The 17407-nt window shown below is 39.5% G+C and overlaps 1 protein-coding gene across 2 annotated transcripts in view; it reads right to left on the bottom strand.

Moving 5' to 3' along the window:
• The window catches only part of Cog1 (conserved oligomeric Golgi complex subunit 1), a 76133-nt gene that overhangs the window by 22173 nt on the left and 36553 nt on the right, over nt 1–17407 (bottom strand). For both annotated transcript variants that reach the window (XR_011717176.1, XM_071696994.1), the window contains exons 15-17: nt 14402–14593; nt 14016–14170; nt 13738–13897 (exon numbers count right to left, since the gene is read on the bottom strand). Coding sequence is in view for 1 of the 2 variants with exons in the window: in XM_071696994.1 (XP_071553095.1) it covers nt 13738–13897; nt 14016–14170; nt 14402–14593 (507 nt within the window). In the remaining variant the exon portion in view is untranslated. The remainder of the gene's footprint in view (nt 1–13737; nt 13898–14015; nt 14171–14401; nt 14594–17407) is intronic.

Raw genomic sequence — 17407 nt, 5'->3', positions numbered from 1 at the left:
GCTGTCCACTGGGGTGAAAAAGGGCACAAAAAAGTGTTAAGATAACCCCTGACCCTAATTTGTGGGGCTCGGCTTTGGATGATTGGGGGGGTTTAAGTGCAATATACATGACACCCAAAGAATAAATTAGTGACAATAAGGCCAATGTTTGTTTGTTTATATATTTTTTTTCAAGGCAGGGAGGTGATAAAATATAGATTAAATCGGCAATCCTTTTTCCCTTATTTCCCTTTATTCCGGGTTTTTTTATTTCATTTAAATTCATACAATGTTAATTTTACTATTGAGGCTCCTCTTTCCCGTTTTACACAAAAATAATTTCAATTAATCAGTTTTTGATTTTTTTTAAAAATTTAAATTTTAAAAAATAAATTTTTCTTTTTGCTTCAATCTTGTGATTGTCATTTGTTGATAAAGAAAGGGTTAGGGACCCTTTAAAATTCTTTCCTTACTATCACTGGTTTAAAAACAATGTCTGACAAAAAGTAAGTAAAGATGAACTGAAAAATGCCAATGTTGATTTATCTGTGGGTGTTTCTGAAAACCCAAAATTTCATATGCAGAAGTTACAGTTAAAAAGCATTTGAACTAATTCACTTGGGCTTTTCTGAAACCCATACATCAATTAGAAGAAAATCTTTCTAATGATGCCCATGAAATTGTGAAAAAAGCTAATGCAGTGTTTTTCAAAAAGTAAATAGTAAATTTAAAATTTCCCTTTTCCATTTACCTGGTAAGGGGTTTTGTGTTGCTACAGAGTTGATGGAAAAAACAAAGGTGAGAAAGGGGGCCTTTTGTGAGGATTGGGGTTGGATGTGCTGGGACATGGATAGATGTTTTTGACGACATTCCCTGTTTCCCCTTCCCTCTTAAAATGTCCCCCATCTCCCATGTTTAAAACCCAAATTAAGATTTTAAATGTTAAATTTTTCAAAACACAAGATGATTTCATCTATAAATCTCCCTACAATTAGAACTAAAAAAGTAAATTTAATAACCAAATATTCACAAAAATTATACTTGTGATCTGTAAAAAAGGCTCATTTACACAAAACCTTTCCCAGTTTAATAAAACCCACAAAAAAGAACAAGATTAAGAAAAATTCTGAAGTCTGTATCTACAAACCCATTCCCGGAAAAAGGCTGAGATTGTAGCTGCCCCCCTCCTGTGAAAGTTCTCCAGTGAGAAAACATCTTCAACCCCGTGTGAAGTGGGGAAAGTTTGTGATTTAAGGAAAAGTCCAAAAAGGTAACTGCTGATCTCTTGAAAAATCTGCACGAACCTTCACCCAGGCTTCAGACTCTTTTTTGATCCTAGTGAGACACGCTGCCCGAAATGATTTTTCATCAATTCAATGTGATCTTATTTTATTTTGAAATGTAAAAGCTGTTTTTATGAAGTTTTCCCGCCCCAAAGGGGTTTCTGAACGATATGTACAGCTTACAAGTATCATTGGACTGTGTGCATGCACTTGCCCACAAGCAAAAAATTACCTTCAGAGAGCTTTTTTTATCATCATCTAAGGAGTCCATTATTTCCCCACTACCTAAAGTACAGCAGCCTTGAAGCTAGGGTTATGTGATTAAATACTACTACTTTCTACCCACTACTTTCTTAAATACTAATAATAATAATAATTAAAAATAATAATTTAAAAATTATTTTTATCTTTTTTTTGTTTTCCCCGGGACTTCCCCCCTGAAGGAAAGGGGGGAGCAAAGCTGTTTTGTTGGTAGGTTAGCGCCCCGGAATAAGATTTAAGGCAAGTAAGTATGAAAAACATACATGTTTATATATGGGATATGTTTGTACATGTGCATGTATGGGATTTATGTATGATATATATATTTTTTTTTTTTTTTATACTTTTTCCCCTTTCCCGTATTTGCGAAGGGGCGTTAAGAAAAGAGGACTGGGCCTTTGAGGGAAAAAACCTCACCTGGCCCCCTTTTCTGTTCCTTCTTTTTTGGGAAAAAAAAAAAAAAAAAACGAGGGGGGGAGGTTTCCAGCCACCCACTCCCTCCCCCTTTTTGTCGCCCTTTTAGACACGCAGGGAAAAACCCTGGGAAGTATTCTTTCCCCCTATTCCCCGGGAAAAAAAATATTTTTATTTTATTTTATTTTATATATTTATTATATATATATTTTTATATATATATATTTTTTTTTTTTTTTATACTTTGTCGCTGTTCTGCGTTTTTTCGGGGGTAGCGCACAAGGGGAAAAAAGAAAGAAAAAAAAATGGCCCAACCCCCCCATAAACAAAGTTTATACATACGTCCACACACGCAAATATACTACCTACACAGTTTCCATGGTTTTCCCCGACGCTTCCAATATTTTATTTATATTATATATTTTATATATATTATATATATTAATATATATATATATATATTTTATATGAGTGAGGCTCAAATTAAAGGTATAAGTTTGTTGAGTATTCCTGGTAAATTATATGGGAGGGTATTGATTAAAGGGTGAAGGCATGTACAGAGCATCAGTTTGGGGAAGACAGTTTTTTTTTTCAAAGTGGTAGAGGATGTGTGGATCAGGTGTTTGCTTTGAAGAATGTATGTGAGAAATACTTGGGAAAAGCAAATGGATTTGTATGAGCATTTATGGATCTGGAAAAGGGCATATAAATAGAGTTGATAGAGTTTGCTCTTTGGAAGGTATTAAAAATATATGGTGTGGGAGGAAAGTTGTTAGAAGAAAGGAAAAGTTTTTATCGAGGATGTAAGGCATGTGTCGTGAGGAAGAGAGGAAGTGTTGGGTTCTCAGTGAATTAGGTTTGCGGCAGGGGTGTGTGATGTCTCCTTGGTTGTTTAATTTTTTTTAGGGGATGGGGTTTTTAGGGAGGTAAATCAAGAGTTTTGGAAAGAGGGGCAAGTATGAAGTCTGTTGGGGATGGAGAGTTTGGGGAAAGTGATTCAGTTGTTGTTCGCTGATGATACAGCGCTGGTGGCTAAATTCAGGTGAGAAACTGCAGAAGCTGGTGACTGGTTTGGAAAGGGGTTGGAAGAAGAAAGTTAAGAGTAAATGTGAATAAGACAAGGTTATTGGGTTTACAGAAAGGGTTGAGGGTCAAGTCAATTGGGAGGTGATTTTTGAATGGAAAAAAACTGGAGGAAGTGAATGTTTTAGATACCTGGGAGTGGTTTCGGGCAGGGGATGGAACCATGGAAGCGGAAGTGGATCAAAAGGGGGGGGGGGGGCGAAAATCCTGGGGCCTTGAAAAATTTTGGGGTGGAAGTCGAGAACTTTTCTCGGAAAGGAAAAATGGGTAGGGTTTTAAGGAATAGTGGTTCCAACAATGTTGTATGGTTCCCGGGGGTGGTATGGATAGATTTTTGCGCCGGAGGGTGGATGTGCTGGAAATGAATGTTTTTGGGCAATGTGTGGTGGGGAGGTGGTTTTTATCGAGTAAATTTAAGTAAAAGGGGAAGAGGATGTGGGAAATAAAAAAGCGTGGGGAGAGAGCAGAAAAAGGGGTTTTTTTTGAAATGGGTTTGGGGCCCTGGGGGAATGAGTGAGGAAAGTTTAACCCAAAAGGGAAAAATGTTTCGGAGGTGGAGGGAAAGAGGAAAGGGGAGACCAAATTGGAGGTGGAAAAAATGGGTGAAAAAGATTTTTTTGTGATCGGGGCCTTTAACAACAGGAGGGTGAAAGGAGGGAAGGAAAGGTAAAATTTGGGGCGATGTGGTAAAACCGGGGGGGACTGCCCCGTCAGTGGATTGAACCCGGGGATTGAACTCTGGGGTAAACCCTGGAAAGTTTTTGTGGGGTGGTGTAAAGGGTGTGGCGGGGATTATAAAACATTTGTATTGGGGGGTTTTGGGGCCTTTTTTGTCTTTTTTCCCCGGCTACCCGCAAAGGGGGGAAGGGGGGAAAAGTTAATAAAAAATAAAAAAAAAAACAACAGTGGGGGAAAATTTGGGTGCCAAAAAGGAAAAAAGTAGGGGTTGTTTGGGAAAAATATGTTTTCTTGAGTGAAAGTTATGGGGAAAATGGTGTTTTGGAACGGGATTTTAATCAGGGGTTTTGGGGCGGGGGGGGGCCCCTTCCTTTAAAAATTGTTTTTGTAAATTTAAACCCGGGTTAAAGGGAAAACCCAAATTAAAAAAGAATGATTATTTATTATGGGTTAAAAAGTCTTGGGGGCAAGTGTTTTGGGGGCACTAAAAGAGGGGTTTGGGTTTTGATGCAAGACCGGGTTTTAGTGTGGGTGATTTTTAAAAGCAAAAGGGGAGTAATTGGCAAATTTTAGGGAATAATTGGGATCATGGGGTGTTCAGTGTTGTAAATGGAAATGGTGAAGAGCTTGTAGATTTATGTGCCCGAAAAAGGACTTGGTTGGGAATACCTGGTTTAAAAAAGCAAAATAACATAAGTTTACTTTTGTAAGTAGGAGAGATGGCCCAAAAGCGTTATTGGATTACGGTTAATTTACAGGCGGCCCAAAGAGGACTTTTGGATGTTAATGTGCTGAGAGGTGCAACTGGAGGGATGTCTGATCATTACTTGTGGAGGCTAAGGTGAAGATTTGTATGGGTTTTCAGAAAAGAAGGGGTGAATGTTGGGGTGAAGAAGGGGGGGGGAGAGTAAGTGAGCTTGGGAAAAGGGGACCTTTTGTGGGAAATACCAAAGGGGAGACTGGTACAGAATGGAAAAAGGTTTAGAACCCAAAGGAAAGTAAGGGAGTGGGGGAGGAATGGGGTGTATTTAGGGGAAACATGATGGATTGCGCAAAAGAAAGCTTTTGGCATAGAAAAGGGGAGGTGGGTTTTTTAGAAAGGGTAGTGAGTGGTGGGATGAAGAAGTAAGAGTATTAGTGAAAGAGAAGAGAGAGGCATTTGGACGATTTTTGCAGGGAAAAAATGCAATTGAGTGGGAGAAGTATAAAAGAAAGAGACAGGAGGTCAAGAGAAAGGTGCAAGAGGTGAAAAAAAGGGCAAATGAGAGTTGGGGTGAGAGACTATCAGTAAATTTTAGGGAGAATAAAAAGATGTTCTGGAAGGAGGTAAATAGGGTGCGTAAGACAAGGGAGCAAATGGGAACTTCAGTGAAGGGCGTAAATGGGGAGGTGATAACAAGTAGTGGTGATGTGAGAAGGAGATGGAATGAGTATTTTGAAGGTTTGTTGAATGTGTCTGATGACAGAGTGGCAGATATAGGGTGTTTTGGTCGAGGTGGTGTGCAAAGTGAGAGGGTTAGGGAAAATGATTTGGTAAACAGAGAAGAGGTAGTAAAAGCTTTGCGGAAGATGAAAGCCGGCAAGGCAGCAGGTTTGGATGGTATTGCAGTGGAATTTATTAAAAAAGGGGGTGACTGTATTGTTGACTGGTTGGTAAGGTTATTTAATGTATGTATGACTCATGGTGAGGTGCCTGAGGATTGGCGGAATGCGTGCATAGTGCCATTGTACAAAGGCAAAGGGGATAAGAGTGAGTGCTCAAATTACAGAGGTATAAGTTTGTTGAGTATTCCTGGTAAATTATATGGGAGGGTATTGATTGAGAGGGTGAAGGCATGTACAGAGCATCAGATTGGGGAAGAGCAGTGCGGTTTCAGAAGTGGTAGAGGATGTGTGGATCAGGTGTTTGCTTTGAAGAATGTATGTGAGAAATACTTAGAAAAGCAAATGGATTTGTATGTAGCATTTATGGATCTGGAGAAGGCATATGATAGAGTTGATAGAGATGCTCTGTGGAAGGTATTAAGAATATATGGTGTGGGAGGCAAGTTGTTAGAAGCAGTGAAAAGTTTTTATCGAGGATGTAAGGCATGTGTACGTGTAGGAAGAGAGGAAAGTGATTGGTTCTCAGTGAATGTAGGTTTGCGGCAGGGGTGTGTGATGTCTCCATGGTTGTTTAATTTGTTTATGGATGGGGTTGTTAGGGAGGTAAATGCAAGAGTCTTGGAAAGAGGGGCAAGTATGAAGTCTGTTGGGGATGAGAGAGCTTGGGAAGTGAGTCAGTTGTTGTTCGCTGATGATACAGCGCTGGTGGCTGATTCATGTGAGAAACTGCAGAAGCTGGTGACTGAGTTTGGTAAAGTGTGTGGAAGAAGAAAGTTAAGAGTAAATGTGAATAAGAGCAAGGTTATTAGGTACAGTAGGGTTGAGGGTCAAGTCAATTGGGAGGTGAGTTTGAATGGAGAAAAACTGGAGGAAGTGAAGTGTTTTAGATATCTGGGAGTGGATCTGTCAGCGGATGGAACCATGGAAGCGGAAGTGGATCATAGGGTGGGGGAGGGGGCGAAAATTTTGGGAGCCTTGAAAAATGTGTGGAAGTCGAGAACATTATCTCGGAAAGCAAAAATGGGTATGTTTGAAGGAATAGTGGTTCCAACAATGTTGTATGGTTGCGAGGCGTGGGCTATGGATAGAGTTGTGCGCAGGAGGATGGATGTGCTGGAAATGAGATGTTTGAGGACAATGTGTGGTGTGAGGTGGTTTGATCGAGTAAGTAACGTAAGGGTAAGAGAGATGTGTGGAAATAAAAAGAGCGTGGTTGAGAGAGCAGAAGAGGGTGTTTTGAAATGGTTTGGGCACATGGAGAGAATGAGTGAGGAAAGATTGACCAAGAGGATATATGTGTCGGAGGTGGAGGGAACGAGGAGAAGAGGGAGACCAAATTGGAGGTGGAAAGATGGAGTGAAAAAGATTTTGTGTGATCGGGGCCTGAACATGCAGGAGGGTGAAAGGAGGGCAAGGAATAGAGTGAATTGGAGCGATGTGGTATACCGGGGTTGACGTGCTGTCAGTGGATTGAATCAAGGCATGTGAAGCGTCTGGGGTAAACCATGGAAAGCTGTGTAGGTATGTATATTTGCGTGTGTGGACGTGTGTATTACAGTGATGGGGGGGGTTGGGCCATTTCTTTCGTCTGTTTCCTTGCGCTACCTCGCAAACGCGGGAGACGCGACAAAGAAAAAAAAAAAAAAAAAAAAAAAAAATAAAAAAAAAAAAAAAATTTAAAAAAAATATATAAAAAATTTTAATAAAATTTTAAAAATAAATATTTTTTTTTTTTTTTTTTTTTTTTTATACTTTGTCGGTCTCCGCGTTTTCGAGGTAGCGAAAAGGAAAAAAAGAGAAAGAAATGGCCCCCCCCCCCAACAATGTAAAAAAAGTCCACACACGCAAATAACATCCTACACAGCTTTATGGTTTACCCCACCTTAAATCCCCTGTTAAATCCTGACAGCACTCAACCCCGTTACCACTTTACCCAATTCCTCTTTTTTCTTCCCCTCCTTTCCCCCTCCTGCATTTTCGGGCCCCCGATCACACAAAATCTTTTTCACCCCATCTTTCCCCCTCCAATTTGGCCCCCCCCTTTTTCCCCCGTTCCTCCCCCCCGACACTATACCCTTTGGGGGCAATCTTTCTCACTCATTCTCTCCATGTGCCCAAACCATTTCAAAACACCCTCTTTGCTCTCTCAACCAGCTCTTTTTTTTTCCCACACATCCTCTTACCTTAGTTATTACCGTCAACCACCTCAACCCAATTGTCTAAAATTCTTTCCAGCACATCCTTCCCCTGGCAAACTCTATCCATAGCCCCCCTCGCAACCATCAACATTTTGGGAACCACTATTCCTTAAAACATACCCTTTTTTGCTTTCCGGGATAATGTTCTCGACTTCCAACTTTTTCAAGGCCCCCAAAAATTTTCCCCCCTCCCCCCCCCTATGATCCACTTCGTTTCCCAGGGTTTCCACCCCTGACAATCCACTCCCAGAATCTAAAACACTTATTTCCCTCCTTTTTTTCTCCATTCAAATTTCCCTCCCAATTGACTTGCCTCAACCTACTTACCAATAATTTGTTTATTCACTTTTACTCTTAACTTTCTTCTTCCACACACTTTACCAAACTCGTCACCACTTCTGCAGTTTCTCACATAATCAGCCCCAGGTGTATATGCGAACAACAACTGACTCCCCCCCAAAGCTCTCTCTCCCCAAGACTTCATCTTCCCCCTTTTTCCCAAAAACCTTGCATTTACCTCCCTAACAACCCACCCTTAAAAAAATTTAAACAACCATGGGACATCCACACCCCTGCCCAAACCTACATTCCTAAAACCCAATCACTTTCCTCTTTTCCCTACATACACATGCCTTACACCCTCGAAAAAAAACCATGTTTAAAACCCCTTTAAAAAATTTTTAAACCCCCAAGAGATTTTTTATAACTTTAAATAAAAATTAAAAAAATAAAAAAATTTTATATTTTTTTATATTATATTTATAAAAAATATTATATTTTTTTAAAATAAAAAAAAAATTTTTTTTTTTTTTTTTTTAAAAAAAAAAAAAATGGGGGTATTAAAATTTTTTTAATATTAATAAAATAATATTTAAAAAAATTTATTATAAAATATATTTTTTATTTAAAATATTTTTTTTTTAAAAAAAAAACCAAAATTTTAAATTTTAATAAAACAAAATATATTTTTTTTTTTTTTTTTTTTTTTTTTCTTTTTGTCCGTCTCCGCTTTGCGAGGTGCGCAAGGAAACAGACGAAAGAATGGCCCCCCCCCCCATACACATGTAATCAACGCCCACACAGCAAATATAATACCAAAACACCAAGCCCTTTTTCCAAAAAAATTTTTGAAAAAGTTTTAAAACCCCCCAAAAAAAACCCCCCCGGGCTTTAAAAAACCCAAAATTTTTGCCTTGGTTCCCCAACCCACCCTTTTACCACCCCCCAACTTTTTTTTCCCAACCCCCCTGTTAATAAACCAAAACCCCCCTTTCCACCCCCAATTCCTCTATTCTTGCCCCTTTCCCCCCCTGCTTTTTCAGGCCCCAATCACCAAAAATTTTTTTCACTCCATCTTTCCACCTCCAATTTGGTCTCCCTCTTCTCCTCGTTCCCTCCACCTCCGACACGTATATCCTCTTGGTCAATCTTTCCTCACTCATTCTCTCCATGTGCCCAAACCATTTCAAAACACCCTCTTCTGCTCTCTCAACCATGCTCTTTTTATTTCCACACATCTCTCTTACCCTTACGTTACTTACTCGATCAAACCACCTCACACCACACATTGTCCTCAAACATCTCATTTCCAGCACATCCATCCTCCTGCGCACAACTCTATCCATAGCCCACGCCTCGCAACCATACAGCATTGTTGGAACCACTATTCCTTCAAACATACCCATTTTTGCTTTCCGAGATAATGTTCTCGACTTCCACACATTTTTCAAGGCTCCCAAAATTTTCGCCCCCTCCCCCACCCTATGATCCACTTCCGCTTCCATGGTTCCATCCGCTGACAGATCCACTCCCAGATATCTAAAACACTTCACTTCCTCCAGTTTTTCTCCATTCAAACTCACCTCCCAATTGACTTGACCCTCAACCCTACTGTACCTAATAACCTTGCTCTTATTCACATTTACTCTTAACTTTCTTCTTCCACACACTTTACCAAACTCAGTCACCAGCTTCTGCAGTTTCTCACATGAATCAGCCACCAGCGCTGTATCATCAGCGAACAACAACTGACTCACTTCCCAAGCTCTCTCATCCCCAACAGACTTCATACTTGCCCCTCTTTCCAGGACTCTTGCATTTACCTCCCTAACAACCCCATCCATAAACAAATTAAACAACCATGGAGACATCACACACCCCTGCCGCAAACCTACATTCACTGAGAACCAATCACTTTCCTCTCTTCCTACACGTACACATGCCTTACATCCTCGATAAAAACTTTTCACTGCTTCTAACAACTTGCCTCCCACACCATATATTCTTAATACCTTCCACAGAGCATCTCTATCAACTCTATCATATGCCTTCTCCAGATCCATAAATGCTACATACAAATCCATTTGCTTTTCTAAGTATTTCTCACATACATTCTTCAAAGCAAACACCTGATCCACACATCCTCTACCACTTCTGAAACCGCACTGCTCTTCCCCAATCTGATGCTCTGTACATGCCTTCACCCTCTCAATCAATACCCTCCCATATAATTTACCAGGAATACTCAACAAACTTATACCTCTGTAATTTGAGCACTCACTCTTATCCCCTTTGCCTTTGTACAATGGCACTATGCACGCATTCCGCCAATCCTCAGGCACCTCACCATGAGTCATACATACATTAAATAACCTTACCAACCAGTCAACAATACAGTCACCCCCTTTTTTAATAAATTCCACTGCAATACCATCCAATCCTGCTGCCTTGCCGGCTTTCATCTTCCGCAAAGCTTTTACTACCTCTTCTCTGTTTACCAAATCATTTTCCCTAACCCTCTCACTTTGCACACCACCTCGACCAAAACACCCTATATCTGCCACTCTGTCATCAGACACATTCAACAAACCTTCAAAATACTCATTCCATCTCCTTCTCACATCACCACTACTTGTTATCACCTCCCCATTTACGCCCTTCACTGAAGTTCCCATTTGCTCCCTTGTCTCACGCACCCTATTTACCTCCTTCCAGAACATCTTTTTATTCTCCCTAAAATTTACTGATAGTCTCTCACCCCAACTCTCATTTGCCCTTTTTTTCACCTCTTGCACCTTTCTCTTGACCTCCTGTCTCTTTCTTTTATACTTCTCCCACTCAATTGCATCTCTTCCCTGCAAAAATCGTCCAAATGCCTCTCTCTTCTCTTTCACTAATACTCTTACTTCTTCATCCCACCACTCACTACCCTTTCTAAACAGCCCACCTCCCACTCTTCTCATGCCACAAGCATCCTTTGCACAATCCATCACTGATTCCCTAAATACATCCCATTCCTCCCCCACTCCCCTTACCTCCATTGTTCTCACCTTTTTTTTTTTTTTTCTTTTAAACTACTTGCCATTTCCCGCGTTAGCGAGGTAGCGTTAAGAACAGAGGACTGGGCCTTTTTTGGAATATCCTCACCTGGCCCCCTCTGTTCCTTCTTTTGGAAAATTAAAAAATATATATATATATATATATATATATATATATATATATACATATATATATATATATATATATATATATATATATACATACATAAACACTGTAACTGTTTATGCTTAAATCATACCACCATAAGGACAAGGTGAAGAAATCAGAATTAACTGCTAATAACCATGAAAAGTGCCACAGAGCATTAAAGTGTGTTGACAAACTGAAAATTACTGTGATGATGAATGAATTAGGAAGGTAGTCTGCCTGGTATTGACAGAACAATATACAATGAAGAGAAGAAAGGGCAGTATCTAGAAAATGATTCTAGGGCTGAAATTAAAAGCCATAAAGCAGAGGTAATTGAAGAGGAACAGAATTCAGGAGATTCTAAATCAGAGATACTGAATAAAGCCATAGAAAAAGCAGTTTACACAATCAGAGAAGGACAAGCAGGGAAGTGTGTTGAGCACTGGATTGAAGACTTAAGAGGGCAAAAAGTCATTCAGAATAGTTGTATGACAATGCAAAAGTAGGTTTCAGATATAGAAAAAGATGAAGAAGACAACTACTCAAATGATGGAAGCAATTCAAAGGGGTTATTAAACCTAAGTCCACAATGATCACTGAGTTGGAAGAAGACTATCCTCTGAACAAAGAGGAAAGTGAAACCAAAGAATTGGAGCAGGTTAAAAAGCTATGTAAAGCAATGGACTCATCAGATGCACGTCTAGAAACAAAATTCTAAAAAATCAGTAGATATAGGAAGATTGACTCTGATATGGAGATGTAAAGCAAAGAGGTGCTTAGTAATTAAATCAACTTGTTAAAGGGAGGAATTCACAAAAGATTTTTCAAGAGTGATGAACCAGAACAGAAAACTAAAGAAACTAGACTAGAGGCCAAAAATGAGAGGATTTTGATGAGGCCAGAGGGAGAATACAATACTCCCACTTCTAGCTTGGAAAAGCCAGAATTGGTAGTCCTGTATGTGCCTGAGGGTTGAAGATTTTGTTTATAAATATAAAAAGACTGGTGATAAAGGTAAAGGAGCTTTAAGCCAGAAGCTGAATAAGGGAAAGCAACCCTGGCTGTGTTGGAGGAGTGAACACAAAATCCACAAAAGAGCTAAAGTCTGGCCTAGTCTGCCCAAAATGGTACACAACAACAAGGAGGAACAGAGAAAACAGAGGAGTGGGTAGACTGGCCCTATAATAAGGTATATTAAATTCCAGAAAATATTGATAGGCAGCAAGTTCAAACACTACATAATGAGCAAAACTGTTGTTGACAGTGTATAGTAATGTTAGTATGCAATCCTTCATGGAGCAACAAAGACCCAGAACAGATGTTCACTGATAATAATGAGGGAACAACCACAATGGTGAAGGTAAATGTGAGACATTCCACCCATTAGAGATAGTGAACTCCTGATAATAGGGCATTTCAATTTCAGGGAAATAGACTGGGAAAACATATTCTCATGAATACACAACTCTCTGTATAGTATCAGCACATAATGGACATCGTAACAGGAACTTACTCTGAAAGGGCATAAAGAAGTATTGTTTTAATGTACAGAGGGTGAATGGTTTAAACAGACTAAACAACTAATCAAGAATGCCAGTAAAATATTGGATCCAAAGAGTGCAGAATTCTCTCCCAAACCCATACAAATAAGTTATTACACACATAGAATCAAAGGCCATCACATGAAATTAAGCAAGAAACTTGTTAGAAAGGATGTACAGAGGTACTTTTACAGCATAAAAATAGTAGATGAATGGAATAACCTAAGCTTGGAGACTGTGAATGGGGACAGCATTACAGAAGTTTAAAAAGTTGTATGATAATAGGGAAAGTTCAAGAAATGGGGCTCCACGAGTATAGATCCCCCAATACAGAAAAACAATCATAGGTATGTAATTACACATATAAACACTCACTAAGGGTTACGAATCTACCCATCCTTGAGGATAAAATAGACAGAGGGTGACCTAATTGCAGCCTTTGAGTTTCTAAATCAGGTGGATTATATCAAAAGTGAACAGTTCTTCAAGAGACATAACAAAAAGACAGTAAAAGTGACCATGAAAAATTTCAGCTTGAATACTGAAGTGGAGCCTCAAAGATGTCCCACACTGAAGCCTCATGAGTCCCCCAGGCTGGAGCCTCACTAGTCTTAAGGACTGGAACCTCACAGGTCTCCCTAGCCAGAGCCATATTAACTTGCTCATCCCATTTTTGGAGGATTTCAATCATGGAGTGAACGAGGCTTTGGAGTATTGGGGCCTAGACATTCATGAGGGTGAGTGGTATGCACTGGATAGAATGAACTGGATAACTGCCAGAAATAGGGGAAACAATGTGCTGTCCACTGGCTGAAATAGGGCACAAGAAGCTGTTAAGATAACCCATGACATAATTTGTGAGGCTCGGCTTTGGATGATAGGGACTGGTTTAAGTGCAATATACATGACACCTAAAGAATAAATTAGTGACAATAAGGCCACTGTTTGTTTGTGATACTACTTCTTCAAGGCAGGAGAGGTGATAAAATATAGATTAAATCGGCAATCCTTTCCGTTATTCATCATTCCGGTAATTTTCTATTTCATAATTCACTACAATGTAGTATACTATTGAGGCTCCTCTCCTGTCTACACAAAGATAATTTCAATTAATCAGTTTCTCTGATTTTCTCTTAAAAGTTAATTATAACAATATTCTTCTTTTTGCTTCAATCTAGTGATTGTCATTAGTAGATAAAGAAAGATTATGTACTTGAAAATTCTTACCTTACTATCACGTGGTAAAAGCAATGTCTGCACAAAACGTAAGTCAAAGATGAACTGAAGTGCCAATGTCTGATTTATCTGCTGGGTGTCTGACAACGAAATTTCATATGCAGAAGTTACAGCTTCACAAGCATTTGCAACTAATTCACTCTGGGCTTTTCTGAAATCATACATCAATTAGAAGAAAATCTTTCTAATGTATGACATGAAATTGTGCAAAAGCTAATGACAGTGTTTTTCACAGATGTAAATAGTGATATTTCAAATTCATCATTTACCTGGTAATGGTGTGTGATGCTACAGAGTTGATGGAAGAACAAAGGTGAGCAAGGGCCTGTGTGAGGATTGGGGTTGGATGTGCTGGGACATGGATAGATGATTTGACGACATTGCCTGTTTCACCTTCCTCTTCAATGTCCACCATCTCCCATGTCTTAAACCATTAAGATTTTGATGTTAAATATTTCAAAACACAAGATGATTTCATCTATAAATCTGCCTACAATTAGAACTGAAAAAGTAAATTTACATAACCAAATATTCACACAAATATACTTGTGATCTGTAATAAAGGCTCAGTCACACTAAACCTTCCAGTTTAATCAAACCACTAAAAAGAACAAGATTAAGAAAAATTCTGAAGTCTGTATCTACGACCCATTACCGGAAAGGCTGAGATTGTAGCTGCCACTCCTCCTGATGAAAGTTCTCCAGTGAGAGACATCTTCAACTCCGTGTGAAGTGTGGACGTTTGTGATTTAAGGAAAAGTCCAAAAAGGTAACTGCTGATCTCTTGAAACTCTGCACGAACCTTCATCCAGGCTTCAGACTCTATTTTTGATCCTAGTGAGACACGCTGCCATGAAATGATTTTTCATCAATTCAATGTGATCTTATTCATATGAAATGTAAATGCTGTATATATGAAAGTTTCCAAAGCCTCAAAGGATGCTGAACGATATGTACAGCTTACAAGCTATCATTGGACTGTGCCTGCATGCACTTGCACCACAAGCAAAAAAATTACCTTCAGAGAGCTGTATCATCATCTCAAGGAGTCCATTATTTCCCTACTACCTAAAGTACAGCAGCCTTGAAGCTAGGGTTATGTGATAATACTACTACTACTACTACTACTACTACTACTACTACTACTACTACTACTAATAATAATAATAATAATAATAATAATATTATTTATATCTTTTTTCTGTTTCCCTGGCACTTCCCTGCTGAAGTAGGGGGTAGCAATGCTGTTTCCTGTTAGGTAGGTTAGCGCCAGGAATAAGATGAAGGCAAGTAAGTATGAATACATACATGTTTATATATGTATATGTATGTACATGTGCATGTATGGGCATTTATGTATGCATATATATATATATTTTTTTTTTTTCATACTATTCGCCATTTCCCGCATTTGCGAGGTAGCGTTAAGAACAGAGGACTGGGCCTTAGAGGGAAAATCCTCACCTGGCCCCCTTCTCTGTTCCTTCTTTTGGAAAATTAAAAAAAAAAACGAGAGGGGAGGATTTCCAGCCACCCACTCCCTCCCCTTTTAGTCGCCTTCTACGACACGCAGGAAATACGTGGGAAGTATTCTTTCTCCCCTATCCCCAGGGATAATATATATATATATATATATATATATATATATATATATATATATATATATTTTTTTTTTTATTATACTTTGTCGCTGTCTCCCGCGTTTGCGAGGTAGCGCACAAGGAAACAGACGAAAGAAATGGCCCAACCCCCCCATACACATGTATATACATACGTCCACACACGCAAATATACATACCTACACAGCTTTCCATGGTTTACCCCAGACGCTTCACATATATATATATATATATATATATATATATATATATATATATATATATATATATATATATATATATATATATATTTGGACGATTTTTGCAGGGAAAAAATGCAATTGAGTGGGAGAAGTATAAAAGAAAGAGACAGGAGGTCAAGAGAAAGGTGCAAGAGGTGAAAAAAAGGGCAAATGAGAGTTGGGGTGAGAGACTATCAGTAAATTTTAGGGAGAATAAAAAGATGTTCTGGAAGGAGGTAAATAGGGTGCGTAAGACAAGGGAGCAAATGGGAACTTCAGTGAAGGGCGCAAATGGGGAGGTGATAACAAGTAGCGGTGATGTGAGAAGGAGATGGAATGAGTATTTTGAAGGTTTGTTGAATGTGTCTGATGACAGAGTGGCAGATATAGGGTGTTTTGGTCGAGGTGGTGTGCAAAGTGAGAGGGTTAGGGAAAATGATTTGGTAAACAGAGAAGAGGTAGTAAAAGCTTTGCGGAAGATGAAAGCCGGCAAGGCAGCAGGTGTGGATGGTATTGCAGTGGAATTTATTAAAAAAGGGGGTGACTGTATTGTTGACTGGTTGGTAAGGTTATTTAATGTATGTATGACTCATGGTGAGGTGCCTGAGGATTGGCGGAATGCGTGCATAGTGCCATTGTACAAAGGCAAAGGGGATAAGAGTGAGTGCTCAAATTACAGAGGTATAAGTTTGTTGAGTATTCCTGGTAAATTATATGGGAGGGTATTGATTGAGAGGGTGAAGGCATGTACAGAGCATCAGATTGGGGAAGAGCAGTGCGGTTTCAGAAGTGGTAGAGGATGTGTGGATCAGGTGTTTGCTTTGAAGAATGTATGTGAGAAATACTTAGAAAAGCAAATGGATTTGTATGTAGCATTTATGGATCTGGAGAAGGCATATGATAGAGTTGATAGAGATGCTCTGTGGAAGGTATTAAGAATATATGGTGTGGGAGGAAAGTTGTTAGAAGCAGTGAAAAGTTTTTATCGAGGATGTAAGGCATGTGTACGTGTAGGAAGAGAGGAAAGTGATTGGTTCTCAGTGAATGTAGGTTTGCGGCAGGGGTGTGTGATGTCTCCATGGTTGTTTAATTTGTTTATGGATGGGGTTGTAAGGGAGGTAAATGCAAGAGTCCTGGAAAGAGGGGCAAGTATGAAGTCTGTTGGGGATGAGAGAGCTTGGGAAGTGAGTCAGTTGTTGTTCGCTGATGATACAGCGCTGGTGGCTGATTCATGTGAGAAACTGCAGAAGCTGGTGACTGAGTTTGGTAAAGTGTGTGGAAGAAGAAAGTTGAGAGTAAATGTGAATAAGAGCAAGGTTATTAGGTACAGTAGGGGTGAGGGTCAAGTCAATTGGGAGGTGAGTTTGAATGGAGAAAAACTGGAGGAAGTGAAGTGTTTTAGATATCTGGGAGTGGATCTGTCAGCGGATGGAACCATGGAAGCGGAAGTGGATCATAGGGTGGGGGAGGGGGCGAAAATTTTGGGAGCCTTGAAAAATGTGTGGAAGTCGAGAACATTATCTCGGAAAGCGAAAATGGGTATGTTTGAGGGAATAGTGGTTCCAACAATGTTGTATGGTTGCGAGGCGTGGGCTATGGATAGAGATGTGCGCAGGAGGATGGATGTGCTGGAAATGAGATGTTTGAGGACAATGTGTGGTGTGAGGTGGTTTGATCGAGTAAGTAACGTAAGGGTAAGAGAGATGTGTGGAAATAAAAAGAGCGTGGTTGAGAGAGCAGAAGAGGGTGTTTTGAAATGGTTTGGGCACATGGAGAGAATGAGTGAGGAGAGATTGACCAAGAGGATATATGTGTCGGAGG

This window comes from Panulirus ornatus, chromosome 62 (genome assembly GCF_036320965.1).
Source record: "Panulirus ornatus isolate Po-2019 chromosome 62, ASM3632096v1, whole genome shotgun sequence".
NCBI lineage: Eukaryota > Metazoa > Arthropoda > Malacostraca > Decapoda > Palinuridae > Panulirus > Panulirus ornatus.
The sequence above is the reverse complement of the archived record's forward strand: the minus strand, read 5'-3'. Positions and strand labels throughout refer to the sequence as shown.